The sequence below is a fragment of the Catharus ustulatus genome, chromosome 4 (assembly GCF_009819885.2).
Source record: "Catharus ustulatus isolate bCatUst1 chromosome 4, bCatUst1.pri.v2, whole genome shotgun sequence".
Lineage (NCBI taxonomy): Eukaryota > Metazoa > Chordata > Aves > Passeriformes > Turdidae > Catharus > Catharus ustulatus.
In genome coordinates, this window is record NC_046224.1 from 24468008 (window position 1) to 24491411 (window position 23404).

General features: G+C 52.7%; 2 protein-coding genes across 3 annotated transcripts; both read left to right on the top strand.

The window, feature by feature from the left end:
• Window positions 1-697: 697 nt before the first annotated feature.
• BAIAP2L2 (BAR/IMD domain containing adaptor protein 2 like 2) lies at window positions 698-12017 on the top strand. Its single transcript, XM_033056907.1, has 14 exons — window positions 698-966; window positions 1888-1963; window positions 2249-2335; window positions 3383-3444; window positions 3733-3804; window positions 4394-4510; window positions 4895-5041; window positions 5503-5655; window positions 6098-6239; window positions 7029-7254; window positions 8136-8207; window positions 8530-8710; window positions 10481-10518; window positions 11334-12017. Exons 1-14 carry the CDS (start codon window positions 928-930, stop codon window positions 11407-11409), a joined length of 1488 nt encoding a protein of 495 aa, XP_032912798.1. The 5' UTR covers window positions 698-927; the 3' UTR covers window positions 11410-12017.
• Window positions 12018-13223: 1206 nt separating this feature from the next.
• On the top strand, window positions 13224-22214 carry SLC16A8 (solute carrier family 16 member 8). 2 transcript variants are annotated; one of them, XM_033058262.1, is made up of 5 exons: window positions 13224-13651; window positions 16586-16885; window positions 17378-17521; window positions 18067-18930; window positions 21045-22214. In XM_033058262.1, the coding sequence occupies exons 2-5, from the start codon at window positions 16657-16659 to the stop codon at window positions 21434-21436; spliced, it is 1629 nt and encodes a 542-aa protein (XP_032914153.1). In that variant the 5' UTR covers window positions 13224-13651; window positions 16586-16656; the 3' UTR covers window positions 21437-22214. The 2 variants fall into 2 exon arrangements, with proteins under 2 accessions (XP_032914153.1, XP_032914154.1); XM_033058263.1 differs by having other exon boundaries at window positions 16649-16885.
• The last annotated feature ends 1190 nt before the right edge of the window (window positions 22215-23404 follow it).

A 23404-nucleotide genomic window follows, 5' to 3' on the forward strand; every position in this document is an offset into this window, starting at 1 on the left:
TTTATACCCTTTGTATGGGCTGAAGAGGTGAATGAACTGTCCCTGCACCCAGCTCTGGGAGCACCTGGGTGGTGTGAGTGGCTGGTTACCCCACAGCAGTTGCAACCAGAGTAGAGAGGCTTTGGACCAGCTGCAGTATGAAGATCCTCTTTGAACTGTCCAGGCCTAAAAATATAACACTGGGTTTTGCTTGATCCATCTCTTCCCAGGCATGGGCCCAGAAGAAATCAATGACAGCACTGGTTCCAGCTCACCAGAGGTGAAACCTGGGAAAGGGTTGAGACGGAAGCCTGTTCCTGCTGTTAAGAGAGTTTCATTGGGAGTGGGAGGGAGGCTAAGAGCCAGAGGGCTGAAGCCTGGGGTCAGGGAGTATGGGCAGGGGAGAGCTGAAATTTGTGTAGAGCTTTCCTTGTGTTCCCCCCTGCCTGCTGCTCTTTGCTGCCTGCGATCACAAGCTGATAGAGATCTCCTGAGTGAGAGAGACCCGAAGGTCCTCAGTTGCTCAGCAGAGCCAGGTCGGAGCGGTGGCAGCGCCGGAGGCAGCGAGCCGTGAGGAGGTGGCTCAGTGGCTCGGGCAGGTGGCTGGCGCTGCAGGTGTCAGGACAGGCAGAGCTGGGTACCAGGCTGGCAATCAATAATGCAAAGAGGCGGTCACATGTCCTTGCTGGCTGTCGCAGGATTCCTCTCTCCCCTCCAGAGTCTGGTTACTTCCAGAGATCAAGTTCCAGCCTCTCGGCTGGTGAATTATTAAACTCCATCAGTGCTCCCTTTGTACCACGTCTGTGTCTTCCTGCTGTCCTTCCTTGCTGGTGACAGGCTCTTTCCATCCAGCTAGCTGTGCAGAAGCAGAGTCCTTCAAGCTGGAATAGCACTTTGTACTCTCCTTTGCTCCTTGCTTCTCTGTGGGAGAGCAAATAGGCTCCAGAGATGGATCTGTCCTACAGATCCACCATCTCCATCTATAAGGTGAGTGTTGGCATCAGAGGCTGCTCCTGACTGCATATGGGAGATGTGTGGTTGGGAGATGAGTGTTTTCTGCTAAAGGCTCCCTTGGGTGGACAGCTGAGGGCTGAATCCATTCCCAGGATGAGCTGCTGCAGCTCCTGTGGGCTCTGGGCTCTGTTTGGAAGTAGGAGGAGAGGGTGGTGTGGGTCCTAAGGGGAGATTTGGGAAGAAACTGGGAAGCCAAGGTGCTTTGAATATGGAGCATGAGGGGTGACACACCTTGGTTGCTGGCAGGAAGAAGTTTGATCAGCCGTTTTGTGCCTCCCTTGAAAGAGACTCTGATCTCATAAATGCTTCCCTACATATATCACTGCTGAACCAAGGTGGGGAGAGCTGACAGAAATAAGGAATTGCTTATTCCAGTCTCTGGTCTTCTCTGTAGTCAATAGACACCTTTGATAAATGCAAATAAAAGCAGAGAAGCTGCTTGTCCATCCCTTCTCTTACTAAGCTGCTGAGTCTGGCAGTGCACCACATCCTGGCCAGGAAAGGGTTGTGTTCATGCCTGGGTCATAAGCAGTGGTCCTCTGGCTGGCTCTGGGATGAGGGAAAAAAGCTGCTCAGATCCCCTTGCATTTACTCTCCTCCCTGCAGTGGGTGTGGGCCCTTAAAAAGTCATCTTCCTTTAGGCTGGGCTATGCAGTGGGCTGCCTCGCCCTCTGGCACAGCTCCTCTCATGGCTGGCTTGGGAAGGCTAAGGGCAGCTGGAGTTGCTAGCCAGCCCCAATGCAGGGAGCTGGCTGTGCTTGGCTGCACATTGCCTCAGTTCCTGTGCTCCAGAGGGGGTTCTCACCCAGCCAAACCACAGCACAGGTGCCTTGACCTGCTGTGGTCTCTGGGCATGAGGAAGAATGGCATTAACATGTTTCTGCCTGGCCGCAGAGTATCCTGGAGCAGTTCAACCCTGCGCTGGAGAACCTGGTGTACCTGGGGAACAACTACCTGAGAGCCTTCCATGGTGAGTGAGTGTGCCTTCCACACAGCCAGGGCTCCAGGACACAGTGCTGCATCCAGCCTGGGCATCCCCTATCCCCTCACCCAGGACAAGGTTGCTGGTCTGCCACCTCTGTCATGTCCTGAGCTGCTCTTAAGCACTCTTCAGCTCCAGGACCCGCTGCTGATGGGGAGATGGGGTGCCTACAGGTGAAGTACCAGGAGGTGGCTGTTCTGAGTGCTGCTTGCTGGGGCTGGTGATGGTGGGGAGGCAGGCTGGACCCTTACCACCCCCCTCTTTTCCCCACAGCATTATCCAAAGCAGCTGAAGTGTATTTTAAGGCAATTGAGAAGATTGGGGAACAAGCACTGCAGAGTTCCACCTCACACATGCTGGGTAAGGTTCTCCTGCACATCATCTTCTCCCCTGTGGTGAGCCACAGTTACCTCTTTTTGACCTTCTCCCTTAGTCCACTCCCAGGTAGTGGTGCAAGAAATACAGCTCCTCTAAATGGTGTCTGTCCGTACCAGGCCCTGTCCAGGTGGTGACAGTCAAATTTATTGTGTGTCCTTGAGTATATCTCACAATCCCAGCACTCCTGCTCTGAGATTAGCAAGTGAGCTCAGCTCCAGTGATGGACCTCTCACATAAACCAGTCCCTGCTGAGGCATCTTGCCCCCAGAGATTAAATTTTCATCAAGGAGGAAGTATTTTTCTCTTCCTTGCAGGTGTGAGGGAAAAGTCAGGGAGCATGCACTGGTAACAGCTGATGGGGTTTTGTCCTCCTGAGCCTGCAAGCTGCTGGAATGGCAGCTTGGGGCTGAGGGACTCACACTCAGCAGTGTAAATAACTCTGCAGCCTGGTGGCAACTGCTGAAAATGTGGTCTGGGAACTACTCCACTGCTAAACATTTAACAAAAGGCTTCCAGCAATGTACCCCTTCTGCAAACTCTTTTTGTCATCTGCACCTCCCAGCTAGCTCCCCTGCTCCCTGTCATCTGTCTCTTCCTTTCCTGGTTTCAAATGCCAGCACCAGTGGAGTAGGACCATGCACAGCACTGGAGCAGGTGCTGGAGCTGCCTTCCCATAGGACAGCCAGAAATGTGCATCACACCTGGGGAGCCACTGGGGTCAGAAACGGGGGCTGTGGGGCTGTGGCAGAGCAGAAAGCCAGCACCCAGAGCCCATGGCAGAGGTGAGGCTGCCTGCTGACATCTGGGGCTGTAACAGAGCACTGGTTCAGCCACCACATGGGCTGGAGTAACCCTGCATTGGCAGTGCCTGGGAAGGAAGGCTGCCAGGGAGCAGAGAGCAGTGCTTTGTGATATCTCTTGGACTTTCACAGCTCTGTATCATCAACCTGAGCTGCATGCTGCTATGCAGCTTGGGCACACGAGAAAATGCCAAAGGACTTTTTCATCTCCTGTCTTTTTCCCCCGAAGGTGAAATTCTAATGCAGATGTCTGACACGCAGAGACTACTGAGCTCAGATCTGGAAATTGTGGTGAGTGGTTTTCCCAAGGGCTGGTGGAGGTGGATAATAAAGTGATTTCCTTAAATACAGCTTATCGGCGTTTACCATATCCACCCCATCAGCTGCCCTCACACATGCCTGCAGGCAGGTGCCTGCCTCCCTGCTGCACGTGGCAGAGAAGGGTTACAGGGCTGGCATGGCCACAGCCTGGCTCCAAGTCACTTGCTCAGCACATTTTATGAGCCACACCTTATTACAGTGTGTGCAACATTCCATATGGTGAAGGGATAAGGGTGATGGCTCCTTCACTGCTTTCAGGCTCAGACCTTCCACGTGGACTTGCTGCAGCACATGGAGAAGAACAGCAAAATGGATGTGCAGTTTATCAGTGTAAGTGATGAACTCCCTTCTCCTCCTCAGCTCTCCGTGTTTCCCTCTCCCCTTCACCCAAGGGTTTTTGCTTCAACACTTGAGGTGTTTCTATAATTCTTCTCAGCAGGAGATAGGGGGTTCTTACCTTCTCCCATCATGGAACAAACTCCCCTTGTTCAGTTGATGATGGAGAGCTAAAGAGGGCAGGTGGCTGGTCTTTGTGCAGTGGGCCTTGCCAAATGCTTCAGCGGGGCTGAGAGACTCAGCATTCCAATATCAGAGTTCCCAGCTTCCCCAAACCACAGGCTCTGCTTGTCTGTGGATCCTGTGCTGCCACAGCCCAGCTGGCCATGCTGGTGGGGAGTGTCACAGAGAAGGACAGAGGCCAGCTGGGTGCCAGTGCTTACTCCTGAGATCTGGAGGATCATCAGCACTCTTGGGCCATTTAAAATTCAAAGGCAAAGAAACACATTTTACAAGAAAGTCCAGGTGAAGCCTGATTGCAGGTGGGCTCAGATGACCAACCACCCATCAGGGCAGCACCCTTGCTGCCTCACGGTGTGTCTGGGTCTCTGGTTCCTCACTGAGCCTGTTTTCTCCCTGGCAGGAGAGCCAGAAGCAGTATGAGCTGGAGTACCAGCGAAGAGCCACCAACCTGGATAAGTGCATGGCAGAGCTGTGGAGAATGGAGAGGGTTCGTGACAAAAATGCCCGGGAGATGAAGGTAAGCAGTGATTGCAGGAAGGGGAGTTGGTAATGAGAACTGAATGATTTCTTGGAAGCCAGGAATGATTTCTCAGCACTCTTAGCCAAGGGGTTGCCACAATGTTCAAAAGGCAGCAGGCTTATCTGGAAAGTAGGAAACTCCTGCTCTACAGGGTGCTACTGACCTGTGGTACTCACTCCTGCCAAGCCCTTTCCTCATTTAGGAAGCCTCAGGAAGCAAGGACTTAATCCCTGGCACTCTGCTCTATCTCCTCTCTGCTGCTCCAGCACTGCAAGTGGACTGGGAAGCTGATACACATGATGACCCTTTCCTACCCATCCCCTGAATCCGCTCTGTTGGATTTTCACTGATCCCTTCCTCCCTTTTTTCCCTGTGGCACAGGAGAATGTGATCCGACTGCGCTCGGAGATGCAGGCGTTCGTGTCTGAGAGCCAGAGGGAGGCTGAGCTGGAGGAGAAGCGCCGCTACCGCTTCCTGGCTGAAAAGCACCAGATGCTCTACAACACTCTCCTCCAGTTTTACAGCAGGGTACCGCCCTGACATGCTGGGGAGAGGGCTGGGGAAGCGGACAGCAGGGCTGGAGGGAGAGAATGCAGGCAGGAGGGAGCCAGGTGAAGCTTAGGTGAAGGATGCATCTGTGCATGGACTGGGCAGGAAGCTATTTTGTTTCTTGCTGTGAAGTTCAGGCTGGCTGTACTAGGCTGGAAGAACATGCCTGGGGCTGAGGATGGTGCTGGCAGGGGGTTAGTTTGGTGTGTGAGTAATGGAGGAGGGAAAGGTGCTGTAGGTGTTTATAGCAGGGTCTTTGGGACCAGGGGATCTCTGCTGGAGGGTGCCATCCTGGAAATTCCTGCCTACAGGGAGCTGTTTGGCCGTTCCCACAAGCCTAATTGTGGGAGGACCTGTTCTCTATTGCATGTGTAAGCCCTAGGCTTCCTCTGCAGCTGGTCTGCCCTGTCCATCACCCCCTGTTCTCTCTTTCTCGCCAGGCTCGGGGCATGATCCAGACCAAGGCACCGCGGTGGAAGGAGCAGCTGGAAGCCAGCCGTAATCCCTCAAACAGCCACTCACAGGGGCTGCTCTCAGCCTCCCACAGCCAGGGGTATCCGTCAGGACGGCTCACACCCACCCACCTCGAGATGGTGAGGAGCCCACAGACAGCTTAACCTTGTTTGGTGAAATATTGGAACAGGTTGCCCAGAGAGGTGGTGAATGCCCTGTCCCTGGAAACATTCAAGGTCAGGTTGGACTGAGCTGAGCAACCTGATTTGATTGAAGACATCCCTGCTCATTGCAGGCAGTTGACTAGATGGCCTTTAAATGTCCCTTCCAACCCTAAATATTCAAGGGTTCTTTGGTGGTGAGGCTGCAGGGCAAGGTTAGTCCTTGGCCAACCATGGGACTTGCTGCCTTGTCCAGCTCCAGTGGCTTTTCCTGGCCAAGAGGAGGAGTAGTCTCTGTGTGTGCTGCAGTGGAGGAATGTGCTGAGTTTGGCTTTCTAAGAGGGACTGCGTATCTCTCAGAGCATCTCCTGCCTAACACAGCCTTCGTGGATGTGTGTTCAGCCCCCTTTCTTTCCAACAGCCCCAGAGACCCCTTGGGGACTTTGCTTCTTCTATGACTGGGAGTAGATCCAGCATCTTCACTCCGGACCCTCCAGAAATGAGAATGTCTCCTCAGCCAGAGTCTCCCAGGCGGCCACTGCGAAGGACACCATCAGCAGCCAGTATGACCCATACCTGGGAGCAGTGCTCTGGGGAGATGCAGGGGCTGGACCTCTCTGGGAAGTGGGTTGGGTCTGGGAAGGGACCACCACTCTATCAGACCACCAGACCTCAGCTGCATTCCTGGGCATGGTGAGAGGACAGTGCCTAGCAGAGCTGTAGAGAGCAAGGCTGAAGTAGAAGGTGAGCTCAGCCTTCAGGGCAGGGTCCATCCAGGGCAAGGCCAGGCTGTGTGAGCTGGGGAACCTACAAATGTGCAATTTTCAAGGCTGCTTGAACTACAATAACTGGTTCTTCCTAGGATTGCCATTTTAATAAAGCACCTTCTCTCATACTACCAGATTAAATATTAGCTTGCCCTATGAAACCCAGCCACTTAACCCATGACACACCTGCTTTTCCTTCCTGAGAAATGTCAGCTTAACGTTTCTAAAAGAAGTAAAAAAAGGACAAGGAGAGAGAGAAATTAGCCAAATAAACAGTAGCTCCAGCAGGTCAGGAAGAGGACTTCAGGCAGGGAGGGCATCAGCCAGGACATGCAGTGCTTATGCTCTAAGCACTTGGCCAAAGAAGGTACAGTGCAAAACAAATGGGTTTGGCTTGAGCTGATTGTTTCCTGCAGGATGCTTACCCTGCTTTTCCCATGCTATGCTTCGCTCTCTCCCTGCAAGGCCATCTGCTCCTCCACTAGAGTAATTACTTGACTGGGAAAGCGCTGGTCCCTTTGGGCAGTGTGGGTCTTGCAGGAGGATGCCAGACTCCAGGCAGACCCTTGGGATGCCTCCCCACAGGTCTGCTCCCCACGGGCCGTACGTCCCGCTCGGGTTCCTTTGGTGAGGCCAGCAGTGGCAGCGAGGGCAGAAAGAGGAGTGGCACAACGAGAGTCCAGGCCATTGTGCCCCACACAACGGGCGCCAACCGGACCCTGCTGCGGTTTGAGCCCGGGGACGTCATCGCGGTGCTGATGCCGGAGGCGCAGAACGGCTGGCTCTACGGAAAACTGGAGGGCTCATCCACGTATGTGACTCTGCTCCTGTAAATTGGCCAGATGCAGGCTTGTTGAGTCTGGACCTGGAAGGGTTAAGCCCAAAATTATCACCCCCCCCCTTGCTTCCTGGTGTCCCACCCACCATCTCAGTGGGACAACGCTGAGTCTGCAGGGATGGGGCTCTCCATGCCAGTGGCTGGGCTGGCGTGGATGGGCTGAGAAACCTCCAGGGGCTTTGGGGGAAGAGCCAGGGATGCAGCGAGCCCCTCCTGGCTTGCATGACTGAGTGACTCCTGTCATGGGATCCAGCTCAGGGCCATGAACTGCTGGAGTTACCTGAGAGGTCTGGCGTTTCTTAGCTCTCGCTGCAACTGCTGCCACAGCCTCTAGCACAGGCAGGGCATGGAAACTGCTGCACCCAGCACTTACTGAATTACTCCCTGTGGCACTACCAGCCAACATCTGTGTGTAAAACCTGCCCCATTCTACATGGGATCTCAGGAATGCTCACAGATGTGAGATGAACAAAAGCAGTGCCTTTCTTTGGGCAGCAGTTTTGGAGTGGAGCTGCTGTAAAATCCCTGGATGAGTTTTCCACAGCTTCCTTGTGATTGTGGTTAGTTGGAGTGTCTCTTGCTGGAGTGCACCAGCATTACTCCCGGGAACACAGGTTCTTCACAGCTCCCAAGATAAGCAAATCCTGCTCCAAGCTCAAGGTCTGTCCCACAATAACCCCTGTGCCCCACCTATGGGTGAAAGAAGTGCAGGAACCCTGTCACACATGGTAGTAGCAAATGTGGCTTGATTGATGTGTGGGATGGGTGCAGATCACAAGTGTTTGGCAACTGGATCTGAAGAACCACAAACCATGGTTGCCTGGACCTCATTTGTCTCTGTTCCTGTGCCCTAGGTGTGGCTGGTTCCCTGAAGCTTATGTCAAGCCTTTGGAGAATACGAGGGAGATGGAGGAGCCAGACACCAGGTAACAGGATGGCAACTGGCCAGGCAGGAGCTCTTGGTACACCACAAATGCCAGTGGAATAATTGTTTAGAGTGTGCCCCATGGAGAGCTGCAGGGCTCCCATACTGGAGAACCTCCCAGGAGCCTCATCGTGCCCTGGGATCTCACAGGCTTCCCTAGGCAGCTCCCTTAGCATGTGCAATGTCATCTCAAAAGTTCTTGCAACTGGGCCGGTCCAAGACACGTGTATTTCCTCCAGAGACATCCCATTTTGTGCTAGCACCTGTGCTGCCCCCTGATCCTTGCTCTTTGACCCCGTCTCTCTGTCTTCTCCTCTCGCCAGGCCCTTCCCGCTGCGAAGCAGTCACAGTATGGATGACATCCTGGACCGTCCCAGCACTCCGTCCTCCAGCAATTACTGGCCAGCTGCTGCCCAGCCCAGCTTGCCCAACCCACCTCCCCTCCCAGTGGGTGCCAGCAGCCACCAGAGTGGGGTAGCAGCCCCAGTCAGTTCTGGCTCCAAGGTGAGTGACTGGTGGGTGTGTGTGAACTGGGCCCATCTGACTTTCATCCTCCAATGCACACGTTTTCTGCTTTGGCCAGTAGAGACAGAAAATCACCTTTCTGCTGTTGGTGAAGGGACCTGCTGCTTTCCTGAGTCTTGTTAGCACCAGTCTTTCTCATCCATGTTCACATGCCACCTTGTCTGATGACCTCTGCCAGTTTTCCTGTTGTGTGCAGCTCCTCGGTGCCTGGCTTTGCTCCCCCAGGGAGCTGCTTTTCTGCCCCTGCCCTTCTCATCTCTCTTTTTTTGATCACCAGGGACCCTTCAGTTCAGTCCTTTTCTCCATGACCTCCCAGCCTGATTTCTGGTGGCTCCAGGGCAGCACTTCTTTCTGCTAATAGTAGGACCATGGAGTGACCAGGCTGGTCTGGGAGTGGGTGACCAGCTAACAGAGATGCCATCCTTCTTCTCCCTTCAGAGAATGGAGAGGAGTTTCACAGGGTTCCTCTTTTAAATTCAAACAAGGGTTGGCTTAAAGTCACAGGGTAGGGGAAATCTGGAGGTAAAAGCTGAGGGCACAGCTATTTTTGAGAGCCTTAGAACAAGTTGTGCCAACCCGTGGCTTATGGATGGAAGTCCACTCATCATTGCTTCTATTCACTGGGGAAGTTAAAGGTGAGGGGAGGAAGGAACAGTGCTGCCCATGGGGCATTACTTGCTCAGACTCACAGAGAGCTGGAAAACCTTTTCCAAGGTCACTGGTTCCAGGGCAGTGCAAAGTTACAAGCAATTGAATGTCTCAAAGAATTGAAAATTACAACATTTAATTACTCTTTTTTTTCCCCTTTATGTCCTGCTCTGTGGTTTCAGGTAGCATCAGGCTGCACAATACAGGGGAACAGCCTCTGCAGCCTTTCTGACTCTCTGGGTCACTGAGTTTTCATCCTGTCCCAGAGCTGGGGTGTTGGGATAGATCTGGGATTGAGTCATGAATTGTGCGCAGCATTTGGAGCAGCATGGCAGAGTGTGGAGCCTCACTAGAAAGGAGGGAAAGACTAATTTGGAAAAACTCAGCCTTGCTTTGAATGTATGCCCAAAACATGCCCTAGCTGAGCCACAAACAAATGGGTGTGACTTCTCAAGTGGATCCCAGATAGTCACGTGTGACTTTCTTTTCTGCCACCAGAGCACTTTAGCAGGTCAGCTGCCACTGATCCTTCACTATCTACTGGCCAAGAATAAGGGCCACGGGCCTAAGTCCAACTTTATCTACCAGATTTGTCCACTTCTAAGTAGTATGTGGTGTAGGGTAGCTGGGTACAGCTCTCGAGTTCCCCATGGATGCTGGAAGTGCGTGAGGATCTGGATGACAGACTTTTTGCCAGGGTGTGTGGGCAGCACAAGGGGGCATCTCTGGCTGTGCTGGAGGGTGAAACGTAGCTCAGAATGTCACTGTTTGCTGTGCTCTTCAGGTATGACATTTCGGGGATCTGAGTCATCTCCTTTCTTCCCAAAAACAAAGGAACATGTCCTAGGGGAATAAGGAACCAGCGGTGTAGGGACAACCCACCACAACAAAATTCAGGGTATTATCTACAGTGGGGAATTTGTGGACTTTTGCAAAGCTTGAATGAATAAGGAGTCAGAGCCCTGCTAAGAGGACTTGGGCTCCTAACTCACCTCAGTGTTTTGTGAAATCTTCCTCCGTGTGTGCAGTGTCTCCTGCCCCACTCTTCTCTCTCCACTCTCCAATCCAGATTTCTCACTGCCGCTTTTCTTTTTGCTGTAGAAATCAGGAGCAGATCAGCCCCCTGAACTCTTCCCACGGTGAGTAAAATGTGGAACTCTGGAATCATCTGACAGAGGGGAGTATTATTACAATGTTATTATTATTTAACCTTTTGGATTACCAAATGTGGGAGGAACAAGGAGGTGTCTGGGGAAAAGCAATGCACAGCCTACCTTCCAGGACAGGAGGCAGAGGTGGTCTATTCTGGCCTCTGCTGACTGGGAGGGTCCTGGCTCAGGTAAAATGAGGTAGGACCTGAGCACCCTGAACACATGTCCAGACCCTCGTGTTCTTTCCCATCCATCCTGGAAGGGTCACAATAGCAGCTCTCAGCCTGAGTGTGGAGCTACACGACTGTGCATCTCTGCCTGCTTGGAAAGGGCTGAGGCATAAAAGGATGTGGCTTTGGGTTCTGATGAGTCAGGTCTGTGGAGATGAGACGTGCCATAAATCCCTGGTTTTCTTCCCCCCGCAGTTGGGTTGATATCTCTGTGTTTCTGGTGTGGTACTGCGGCCTTTTTCTGCTCCCTGACTCCTTGCTTGGAGGGTCAGTGTACATTCTACAAGTGTAGAGTGCTATCATGTGGGACAGCCAGGTGCTGGTGTCCCTTCTGCATCCTTTGGAAGATGGAATTTGAGAAGCCCTCAGGAGAGCCCAAGGGGAACCACACGGGAATGGGCAGCAGGGTGTGTTAAGGATGGAGAAAACACATTCAGGAATGAGCTTTACCACGGTCTCCTCCTTGGCATGGAGGTGACAGTAACAGGACTAAGCAGCCTTTGCTTGGTCACAGAGATCCCTGCTGGCATTTGCAGGCTTTCTGACGATTGCCTGTTTCTTTTCCCATTCCAGAGGGACCAACCCCTTTGCCACAGTCAAGCTGCGCCCCACAGTCACCAACGACCGCTCAGCACCCATCATCCGATGAGACAGGGCTGTGGGCACTGAAGAATTTCAGCAGAGAAGGAGGAGGAGTGATACTGCTGTGACTTCCAGCTGGGCACCAACCTAGTTCTACCACTCATGGACTGAACTCTCTTTTCCCCTCCCATACCTCTGGGACAATGGGACCCATCTCACCTGGGTGTCTGGTGTGCTTTAGCCAGAAGCAGATCTCTTCTGCCCTCTCTGGACTGATCCCTGCTTCCCGCCCCTTGTGGTGTTACTGTACTTGAGTGGGAGGGACCAGTCTGGTGTTACTGGTGCTGGTGGCCTGGGAGAAGGGATGGGGCTGGAGGTGGAGGTAGGGCTGGCTAAGATTGTCTGCAGCCAGGACAGTGCTGTTGGGATGCTGTGGGGAGAGAACTCTCACCAAACAGTTCCTTTGCCACCAGAAGAGTGAACCCCAAAAGAGAAGGCTACAAGAAGGCTCCTGGTAATGTGGTCCAGCTGGCAGGGTCTGGTCTTGACCTCTTTGTAGCAGTACCTGCACCTTCTCACCCCAGGAGCAGCCCCTCAGCTTGCTGGGCAGTGCTGGGGCAAGGCAGGGGCAGTGACAGTGTCCAGCACCACTGCCCTGTCCCTTCATGTACTGTCCTGTGGAAAATACATGGGGTTTTTTTTTTAATAAAATGGAGAGTGCACTGTCTGTGTCCATTTCAGTGGCTGGGACGTGACCTCAGCCACAGGATGCAGGGGGAGGAGGACAGGCACTCCCCCACCAGCCCTGGGGCCATGATGGCTGCCCATGGACACTGCAGTGCTGTGGGTCCAGATGGGGCAGCCACCAGCCCAGGGGTCTGGGGTGGATGTGGAGGGCACCAGGAGGGCTGCATTGCCCATCGTTTGCTGCCCCCCCGAGGCCCTGTCTGTCCTGTTGCCAGCGGCAGCAAGAACCTGTGGCCCCCTTCTCCTCACCCACTGCTGGAATGTGTGCCCTGGACTGCTCAGTGCAGGGGAAAAACATTCCGTGAGGGGCCTCACCAATCTGGGAATACCCTGTGTGTGCTGGGGGAGCCCTCACGGGAGAGGCAGCGTGAGTGAGGGATGGAGCACTAACGATGGCCAGGGTTTAGCTGATTAGCCTTATTAATAGACATTAAACCCTGGCTGTGAGTGTGGCCAAGCCCCCGCAGCCCCCCTGCTGCTGAGGGGTGTCAGGGGTTTACAGCCCAGGCCTTTTCCTCCCCAAAACACCACCTGGGCTGAGCCCTAGCCCCCTCCCTGGAAGTAAAAGGGCCACAGACTGGCTCGTCCCCTGCACCTGCCAGACCTCCTTCTGTGAGTCAGCCACTGGGGAGGTTGTTTTTGAGGGGCGTTATTGAGCTGCCTGGGTTGGGCAGGATCTGGCAGTTTGAGCCATGGCTGGCAGTGATTCCTTGGCTGCTCCACCTCGTCTCACTTCTCTGCTGGGCACATGCCCTGCGAAACCGTGCCACTGTTCTCCATCATAGCTGGCAGTTCAGGAAGCTCCAAAAGCATCCACTTCACCTATTTTGTCCCTTACTGAAGCACAAGCACATGGTCCCCTCCTGCACTGCCTCCCTCCCCAGCACCCTTACTATCCCCTGCACCCAACCCCCTTGATCCTCACCCCACTTCTTCCTGTCTTGCTCCCTCTGACTGAACCTATCCCTGCCAGCCTGCCCTGCTCTGCTGGGGAAAACGCAAGGAGCCCCTGGGCAGCAGGATTACCAGGGGATTCGGGCTGTGGCAGGCAGCCACCTCGTCCCCATTGGCTGGAAAAGCCTCTTAAAAGTGGAGAAGTGCTTTCTGCCCGCTCAGCACCCGCTGGTCTCTGCCGACCTGAAACCATAAGCAGCTCCTGACCCACATCCACACTGGGAGCGCCCTGGGATACTATTTGCACCCATAGGAGGCAAGGGGGTGCCCCACACAGGGTGTCCCCTCCAGATCTGCCATAGACAGCTTTGCTGGGCATCACTGGAACTGGAGGGAAGCAAGCTGAGAGGGGGTATAGCTGTCTTGTGAGGACGTATCTGCTCTGAAGGAAGGAGCAGAGCACAAGAGACTGCTCAACAGGTGCTAGATCCCTGCAGGCATTGTCCTGTGCCCACCATGGAGAAAAGATCCAGCACGACCATCTAACCAGGCACCCTCATCCAGAGCCTGGAAGTGCCAGCCAGTGGGAGAAGGAAGCGCTGTTGGTGGATCTGCTCAACCCTTGGAGGCTCAGCTTGTGTTCGGGAGGTCATCACTTCATTGCACAGGTCAGTGGTGTGGAGGGATGCTTGAACCCTTGCTCCAGCAGCTGGTAGGACAACTCATCCTGGGCCTGCACTCATTTAATTCCCTAGCAAATGCTTTCCCAGCAGAGAGGCTGGTGGCATGAATCGTGTCCTTGCACTCAATAAATAGACTCCTCACCCCATCTGTACTGCATGGAGGCACTAAGAGCATTTATGTGGACCCTCCTGGTGCAGCACAGTGGGGATTTTCTGGGCATTGTCCAGAACTGGCTGCACTGTGCTCTGTGTGTGTCCAGGGATTGGTAGCCACAGCTGAACTGCTGTGGTCTTCACCCTTCCAACCCGGGCTTGTGCCTCCTGGTGTTGGTGCAAATCTTCTTGCAGCCACCTGCAGCAGGTTCTGTGGCAGTGCCTGCTCTGGCCCTCCTTCCTGTGATGCACAGGGAAGGGCAGGTGCCCATGCTAATGAGCTTTTGTGTGCATGTGAACTTTCACACTTTGTTTTACCTGTGAATAAAGCTCCTTAAGTGGGGACAAAATGATAGTGAGCTCTAGAGTATGCAAAGGCAGGTGCAGGGTATGTGGTGTGACTGCTGCGTGCAGCTGTGAGCAAACAAGTGTGTGTGTCATGGTGTTAGGAACAAGGCAGCTCTGAACTGGGATAACTGGCTCACAGCTGGGATAAATCTCCAGCAGAGCTGTGCTATGGCATTTTGGCTTTGGAGGTGTCTCTACAGGTGAGCTCCTCTGGTGCACCCCATCATCAGTTGGCGTTTTCAGCCAACATCTAGCTGCAGGCAGGTAAAACTGCTTTCATGCTTTGCTACACAATTCTGTATCACTGAGAAAGCGGCTCCTGCAGAGTGCCCTTCAGCTCCAAATTCAAACAAGTACTCATAGATATTTGTCTAATGTGCTCTTCAAAATCAGATGCCATGGGCTCATCACTGACAGGCAATACTACAAAATCTCTGAAGAGCATGTCACAGACAGACAAATATTTTCTTGGTAGCCTGCTGGCAGTGAGTGGCAGGGTTGAAGGAAAGACGGATTGCAGTGGATTGATTAATTTAATTTGTGGTGCAGGATGAGCTCAAGAAAAGCAGGGCTGGGACTTGGATAAAAAGTCTCAGGCTATGTTTGGTGGCAGCTCTTACTTGAAGTAGCTAAGTGCAGCAGATAGTGCAGTGACTGAGAAATCAGTGGGCTTTGGCAGCAGGTCACCTTTTGTACAATTAGACCTAGCTCGTCAGTCTGCTGGAGCTGGGACTGGAACAGTGGGCAAAATGTCAGAAATTGAGCGAGATTAGATTAGAGTATCCTGTACCAGCCCCAGTGGTTCAGCTCAAGAGCTGCTAGGAAACAGCCATCCAGAAGAGTTGTCCCAGTCCATGCTCAGAGCCAGATTCAGCTCCCTTTTTTTTGTGGCTCACAGTATCTTGAAAGTTTGGGGAACTCTGCTGCAGGGACCCATGGTGATGGCAGGCATCTGAGTGCTGCACTCTGTGTTTTCAGGAGTAAAGGCCCCCTGGAGCAGGGAAGGAGGGGTAAGGCTGAGAGTGGCTGTGGGGTAGGACCATTCTTGCCAAGGAAGGGCCCTCTGCCTGGGGTCTGCCCCAGCTTGTGCCAGCCACACTTCTGTCTAAGGGGTTTGCACTTCTCTGACGTTCAGAGCAGCAGCAACTATGGGAATCAGCTCAACTCACCCCCTTTACTCGGAGGACACTGAGAACAGGGGCTTCCTTGAGAAATGCACCCGGATCGAAAACTCCCAGGTCCTAGCATTTTGTGTCACATCCATGAGACAACCCCTGTCCCCTCGGCACTTTCTAGTCTGGATGTGACTCCTGGCATTTCCCACAACTGCTGGTGCCAAGAGATGAGGATGCTGCTGCCATCCTGCAGTCCTTCAGCCAAGAGAGCTGGGCAGAGGAGAGGACCCTTGTTAGGAGTGTGCTGCCAGCAAGACAGTGATAGGAGACAAACCAGACCACAAAAGCCCAGCTCAGGCATTGAGAATGTCTGTCTAATCTATTTGGGAGCATCTGTAGTCTAGATGGCTTTGTGATGGCTTTGCATAGAGGCGTGAAAATAATCCTGGCTGACCAAGAAACCATGGTCAATGGTGCTGGAAAGGGCAGAGACCTGGTACCTAAGGGAGAAATGAAAAACATACCCATAGCAGCTAGCTGGAGCAAAATTCCTGGGCAGCTTAAGAGGCCTGAGAGCCACTCACAAGACATCCCCTCTAATTCCCTCCTTCTCCCCACTTAGGCTTTGTTCCGGCCCCTCCGTGTATGTACAGAGCCCTAATCTCTCTGGCATGCAAATAACCACCGGTTTTTTGTGCTCTCCCCCTTCACCTATTTCAGAAATCTGGCCCCTGATGGTGGGGAGGGGAGGGAGGAGGGTGCCATGCACTGGGGCCTCCCAGAGGAAAGCACAGAGGGCTTAATAGATCTCCTTTCCCCACTGCTGGAGATTTCTGTGGCAGGGCAGGTCCTGGAGGGCTCCCCACTGGAGCAGACCACCATGGAAGAGACTCAGAGGCAGATTTTAGGAAGCAAAAAGGGTTCACATTGCTGGTCTTCACACCATCTTCTTCACCTTCACACCATAGGCAAGGCTGGATATGAAGCAAGGGAGGTGCTGCAGGTCCTGATGCTGCATCAGATGCAGCACTCCAGGCTCAGCTGGGAGCCGTGACACTGCTCAGCTGTGTTTGGCCAGGGGTTATGGAGCTCAGGGTTGTCCCAGTCTCAGGGAGCTTCCCACCTCTGCCCATCTGACGCATGACTTTACACCCCAAAGCAATCCCACCTCGCCTGGCAGGATCAGGGTACAAAGAGCAGGTGTGGTTCCCCAATGAGCCTCTCAGAGCTTGGAGATGGTGGGCATGGAGAGAAACCTTGTAGTAAATGTTTGCTGCTCTGCTTTTCTCTTCTCTTTCTGCAGCACCAGCGGACTTTCTCCCTCTCTGTTGCCCTACTTCCTCCCAGCTTGCCTTTCCATTCCTAGGTTAGAAGATGGGGAGACCTGACCCAGAAGAAGGGCAACTCCCAGCTCCTGTGAAGCCTCCGGATGGTGGCTGGGGCTGGATTGTGCTCCTTGGCTGCTTTGTGATCACCGGCTTCTCCTATGCCTTCCCAAAAGCCGTCAGTGTCTACTTCAAGGAGCTCATGAAAGACTTCCACGTGGGCTACAGTGACACAGCCTGGATCTCTTCCATCATGCTGGCCATGCTCTATGGGACAGGTGATGCTTGGACACACTTCCCCCTCCTCAACTCACACCTTTCCCACTCTGCCATGGGCACAGACCAGGTCCCCATGGACTCTTCTCATGCTCACTGGCCCGGTCATGAACCACGATGCAGAATACAATTGTCCTACCACTTCTCTTCTGGAAGTGTGCTGCATCTTGTATCCCTGTTTCCTCTGCCACAGGAGACCTCAGGGGTCACCCCACCTACATCCCAGACAATTGATAAAGAGTTTATTCCCACTGCTGAAGTGCTGTTCCTATCACATCAAGTGCCAGGGAATAGGGGCCAAAGGCAGGGCAGAAGTCTCCACACCACCAGCTTCTCTCCCTTGGCCAGGCCCAACAGATCTGTATCTAAGCAGACAAGTAGTGAGCTCCAAATTAGCTTCATCTTCCCTGATGGCCCTGCTTGGGCTGCCTTCCCCTTCCCAGTTGTCTTGTCTCCTTCTGGTCACCTACTCTGTCTCCTCTGCTTCCTCCTAGGACCAGTATGCAGCATCATGGTGAACCAGTTTGGCTGTCGGCCTGTGATGCTCATTGGCGGGCTGCTAGCTTCTGCTGGGATGATCCTGGCATCTTTTACCACCAATATCATTGAGCTTTATCTGACAGCTGGTGTGCTGACAGGTGAGAGCCCCAGAATTTGGGGGGCAACACAGGCTTACCTGGGGAAGAGCTAAGACCATGTTGTATTTCCCTTTAGTAATGCTTTGTCTAGAATCAGCTCTCCCTTGCCTATTTGCGCACGCTATGGGAAGCATCTAGTCCTGAGTGTTGCACATACGAGGGATGCATCTGCTGGATCTAAACAGCCAGGGCCTGTGGTTCAGAAACAGAAGAAACCTAAGTGGTGCTCAATGATCATGGTGATTGTGATAGGTGGAATCAGTACACTGTGGCAAGGGAAGGAGGCAGAATTCCTGTGTAAGGCTCATGTCCTGCCTAAGTGTGAGCACCTGATCCAAACCCACTTCAGGTGGACAGGCTGGTTTAGCCCATCCTCTGCAGGGGCAATCCACCAGCATGAAGGCACAGAGGCTTGTGAGGAATACATTCATCCCATCATGGGACTTTGGGACTAGGATAGTCTGAGGGGAGTTTTCAGCTGGTTGCAAAACACATCTCATGTTCTTGCACTCCGTGTCTCCTTCCTGGCTCTCTCTTCCATGTAGGTCTGGGTATGGCATTGAACTTCCAGCCCTCACTGATCATGCTGGGCACCTACTTTGACAAGCGTCGGCCTCTCGCCAATGGACTGGCTGCTGCTGGGAGCCCTGTCTTCCTTTCCTCGCTCTCCCCACTGGGGCAAGTGCTGCTGGAGAAGTTTGGGTGGCGAGGAGGGTTCCTTATCATGGGGGGCCTTCTGCTTAACTGCTGCACTTGTGGGGCAGTCATGAGACCCCTGGATATGGGCATGAAAAGAAAGATGGGGAAAGCTCAGGACAAATATGAAGCCAAGGAGATGCTGCCCATAGGAGGGAAGTCAGAGGAGGGAATCAGCACCACTGATGGAACCAAGAAAGGCAAGAAAGCCAAGAAGAAGCCCAAGAAAGGAAAGAAGCTTCTGGATTTCAGTATCTTCTCCAACCGAGGGTTTATCATTTACACCATTTCAAAGTTCATCCTGGTCTTAGGTCTCTTCGTGCCCCCCATATTGCTGGTCAACTATGCCAAGGACACGGGCGTGCCGGACACAGAGGCCGCGTTCTTGCTCTCCATCATTGGTTTCATAGACATCTTTGCCCGCCCAGCCTGTGGCATGGTGGCAGGGCTGAAGTGGGTCCGCCCTCACGTGGCATATCTGTTCAGCTTCTCCATGCTCTTCAATGGCTTGACAGACATCTGCAGTGCCAGGGCGAGCAACTACACGGGGCTGGTCATCTTCTGCGTCTTCTTTGGCATCTCCTACGGCATGGTGGGAGCGCTGCAGTTTGAGGTGCTGATGGCCATCGTTGGCTCCCAGAAGTTCTCCAGCGCCATCGGGCTGGTCCTACTTATCGAGGCTTTCGCCGTGCTCATCGGCCCACCCTCTGCAGGTAGGTGTCTTGCTACAGGTGATTTGTCTGGCTGTCATGGTTCCACAGTATTGCAGGAATTGGGCATGGAGACAGCACTTGAAGTGAGACCCTATTTCTCAACTTTACATGTGCTCTAGAAGCTGAGAGTTGATCTCTGCCTTCACTACGAATGTTGCATAGAATCATGTTAAGGATAGGGTCAGGTACCTGCTGCAGGCAAACCTTTGAGAGTCTTTATTAGGACAAAGCAAGTGTCTTTCAATTTCACCTTGATGTCCATGGCCTTTTGATTGGCACTGTGAATAGTGATCTCAGTTTGTTCTGATTCCAATTCCAAGGCACAGGTGTTTTGCTGTCAGTCAAGTCAAAACAGTTTGTACAGTCCCCTGAGGCATTTGCTGGTAATTTTTCTAAGAGGATTAAGACACTCACAGCTTTTCAGCCAGTCTAGTCTAGGTCACAATCCCTGGTAAGGTCCATGCCCCACAAACAGCCCATAAAAACGGGCTGTTGAACGGAGGTTGGTGTAGATTAATGTTAAGTGTCTGATCATGTGAAAAAGCCAAATCGTGCCCAAGGCTTATTTCCAAACAAAGTGCAGTTTCCTGATTTGCAAGAAGAGTCAGGGACAAGAGTATGGAAAATCCCCAGACAGGAACCACTCTGTTGTTTCTTGCAGTCCCTTCCTTCAGCTGTAACACATGGGCTAAAGCCCATAATTGAAGACCGTGTGTGAATGGTCTTTTCCTCAGCACAAACCACCTGTAACGAATAAAACCTGCCCTCAGCAACTTCAACCAGTTCTCAAGTGAAATTTGGCAGCCAAGAAAAGACCCTCTTAAATGCTAACAATAATTGATGTCTTACTTTATAAGATGTGGGGCAGTTGGCAGTCCCTGGCCAGGGAGAGTCAAGAAATATGTCTTGGAGGCAGCTGCAGAGAGGTCACTGGGGAGAGGGGGATTTAACAGCACCTTGCCCAAGGAGTAAGGCACATCAGTGGGGTGCTAACAAGGGACATCCCTCAGCCCTCCTGCCTCAGTTCAGCTGTGACTTGGTGCTGTGTGCACATACAATAGCACACAGACAGTGCAGGGTCACCAAAGAACAGTGTTGGGGGGAAAACAAGGTATGCTGGGGCTGCAGGACGCCCCTGGGGCAAGAAGCTCGAGTGCTCTGACAGTCCTATAGCTCAGACTCGGGGAGAACAGTGCTCGGCTGGGAGAAGGGGGCTGAACAAAGTGGCTTTGTTTGGTGTAATCCTCCTGAGCTGCTTCCCACTCCGTGGGGCCGAGGGGTTTTGGCACAGGATAAGCTGCACACACACGCACACGCACGCGCGCTGAACACGCAGGCTCCTCACTCGCCATCCGGCTTGGCTGAACAGGGCCACATTCACCTGCAGAGGAATTCGCCACGTGCCTCCCATGACTGCTCTGGGAGGCACCTCAGCGTGTCCTGGGGCTGGTTTCAGCACAGCAAGGACTGGGGGTCACAATGTGCATTTGGGAGCGTGTGAGACTGGGATGAAGAGGGCAGTTCCATGGCTGCATCCTGACTGCAGCAAGGCAGCTGTTCATGCTCCCCAGCACCAAAGACTGGGAACTCTTCCTCCATTGCCAGCCCCAGTGGATTCAGAAAATATATTGAGAATATCTCTGGCACAGAAACCATCAGGTGTGGGCCAATCAAAGGGATTTCTCTGCCCAGGAGAAAATAGTTCTTCCCTTCAGAATGTTTTCCTGACATAATAGCTTAAGAAATAGCAATGCCTCTCAAATTTTCTTTTCTGAGACTGGTCACTCCAAATCATGAGAGACATTTCCTGCCTTGGCAAGTAGAAGATGGCCCACAATGGAGTGGGACCCTAACACGAGGGTGTCATAATTATTTAAGTTTGTCCAAACAAGGAAAAACAATCATGTGCTGTTACTATACTTTCCATGGAAGTACAGCTCTTTCCCAGGATGATTTTTAGATATTCAGACTTCTTGCTCTTCCCTTGAGGAATGGGTCCTCAGCCAAATGCAGGTGTTGCCCACCTGCACTGGGCTGTCCATGCAGGAGTGTGCAGGCCAAATTTAACCATCTCATTTCTTTTCCAACCATCTCATGTCTTCTCCAACCATCAGGCCGTCTGGTTGATGCTCTCAAGAACTATGAGGTGATCTTCTACCTGGCGGGCTCAGAGGTCGTGCTCTCTGCTCTCTTCCTGGGTGTCGCCAGCTACTGCTGCCTGAACCGAGGGAAGAAGGAGCCTCCCCCGGAGAACAATCCCTCTGCAGGAGGTGGGAGCGACACCGAGGAAGCTGAATCCGATGTGCAGGAAGCTGAGGAGCACAGCAGCGACAACCACCAGCCAGCCCACAGCACTGACAATGCCATGGTGGTGGCCAACGAGGAGGCCAACCACGTGGCAGAGGAGCAGAGAGGGGAGGGAGGTGGCTGTCCTGCAGGGGATGGGGAGGTGTTGGCACGAGACGGCTGCAACGCTGACCAGATGGTGGAGAGGGACAGTTTTTAGGCAGGGCAGAGAACAGGGATGTAAAAAACTGGCCTTGTTTGCAAGCACCTCAGCATGGGAGGGTAGATGGGATGTGGGGAGCAGAAAGCTGGGACAAAGGCAGATGTAAGAAATAAGAGGGAGAGGTATAAGAATAGCTGGTCCTTATGTACATATGTCCACAACCTACCCAGTGATATGTCTACTTGCATCCTGCACCCATGCTGGTACAAACAGGCTCACAGCAGCCCAAACACCAAAAAGAAAAAAAAAATAATCTTCTTTCCTCACTTTCAAACCAGCCCTGGAGAAAGTCTTCTGAAAAGACTGCCAAGGACTCTCCTTTTCCTTCTGCATTGTCACAATACAGAACACAAACAATTAGAGACTCTTTGTAATCAGATCTGGTACGCTCTGTTCTGGTGTCAGTGTTTCCTTCACCCCACTTCCATGGTCTGGACAGTGTCAGTCTCACTGGCAGCACTTTTAGGAGGTGGTGTAACTGACATCTACTACCTGGCCACCTCCAGGGGCCACCAGCACGGCTCTCTGCAGTACCTCCCTCGGGCACTGCCAAACCAGGAGGCCACCAGCTCCAACCTCCTCTGCCTGGCACGTCTTTTGTGGACAGTAAAGCTGGAGCAGTGACACCTGATGCTGCTTCTCCAAGTAGGGAAGTGCTGTGTTAGAGGCTGCTGCTGAGGTACCTGAAGAAGACACCTAAGAAAGGCTAATGCCATTAGGTGTGCAGCTACAGTACAGAGCCTCGCTGACAGGAATAGCACCAAGCCAGCTTTATCTAGGCTCAAGTGAGTCCCGCTGACGTGTGAAGGGAACAACTTGGCCCCTGTGGGGGTGGGGGTTCCAAGACAGGTAAATTACCCTGTCCCAGGCGATTATCCATTGAGCAGGAATGGCACCAGACATGCCTGTGTTTTCCTCTTAAATAGAGAAAACCTCCTTACATAAAGGAATCAAAGGTAAGGCAGAAAGACAAGCCCCAGTCGCTGAGTGCCGCTAACGAGGGTGTTGGAGCACGTGGTAAGGCAGGCCTGACCCTGTCACCCCCCGCTGCAGTGGTGGATTTCTAGATTCAGAGAGGACAACCTTCCCTGGCATGCTTAAACCACTTCTAATCTGCTTTAAGACTGGATCTTTTATAAACACCCCTGGCCAAAGCTCTTTCTTCCGGTTTCCTGAACTGCTTCACCTCAGAGACCCTGGGGGAACCTGTGACTATAACAAGGGATCAAAAAATAAGCAGAGGGCTACAGGGAAGGCAGTTTGTGGGGCCACCAAAAGTTGTGCTTCATTCCAGGCCAGACTGACTACAAATTTATGGGTAGTTGGCAAAGTCTGCAGGATCCATAAAGCCATTTAAACACAGCAGGGGAGAGGGGACATGAAGGAATTAATTCATTGAGGGCATTCTAGGTGCTCCCAAACAAAAACAGCAGTAAATTATGAGCAAAATAAAGTTGTTGAAGAACATCCGTTTAAGAAGAGACAGAAAAACTGGAAATTGGAGGGGAGAAGGTAAACCACGAGGCTGTACTCAGTCCCACCATAGCTAACACCACTGTTAGATCTGATTTCAAGCCAGTCATAGTGATGACTTCAGGCTTTTTCCTATTCAAACTCGCTTAAAAACATCTCAAGCGAGACTAAACCCCGTAACAAACCCCAGATGCAAAGCTTTGGGAGAATGACAATAGCAGCAAGGGTGCTGGGGCCCTGCAGGCCTTCATCCAGTGCTCTCAAAGCTTGCTTTCCCTCCCCGCAAGGTAACATTGCTGTTTCTGCTTGACCAAGTTACTCTGCAGTTCTTTCCCCAGTAACCCCAGGCTGGGTTTCCCTTATTCACTAATATGCCCTCCAAGGAGCTCACAACTTCCCAGAGGTCCAAGGTCCACAGCATGAAAACAACTGCCCTTGTCAGCCAGGCCGGTCACTAGAACAAGGTCCCCTCTGTTTCCTTGTCACAAGTCA

Excerpts from the sequence above, each read along its gene's own strand:
- BAIAP2L2 (XM_033056907.1), top strand. The coding sequence starts at position 928 with ATGGATCTGTCCTACAGATCCACCATCTCCATCTATAAG. Across the intron at positions 1,964-2,248 it reads CTACCTGAGAGCCTTCCATG|CATTATCCAAAGCAGCTGAA; the intron begins GTGAGTGAGTGT and ends TTTTCCCCACAG. Across the intron at positions 3,445-3,732 it reads GCTCAGATCTGGAAATTGTG|GCTCAGACCTTCCACGTGGA; the intron begins GTGAGTGGTTTT and ends CACTGCTTTCAG.
- SLC16A8 (XM_033058262.1), top strand. The coding sequence starts at position 16,657 with ATGGGGAGACCTGACCCAGAAGAAGGGCAACTCCCAGCTCCTGTGAAG. Across the intron at positions 16,886-17,377 it reads GGCCATGCTCTATGGGACAG|GACCAGTATGCAGCATCATG; the intron begins GTGATGCTTGGA and ends GCTTCCTCCTAG. Across the intron at positions 17,522-18,066 it reads GACAGCTGGTGTGCTGACAG|GTCTGGGTATGGCATTGAAC; the intron begins GTGAGAGCCCCA and ends TCTTCCATGTAG.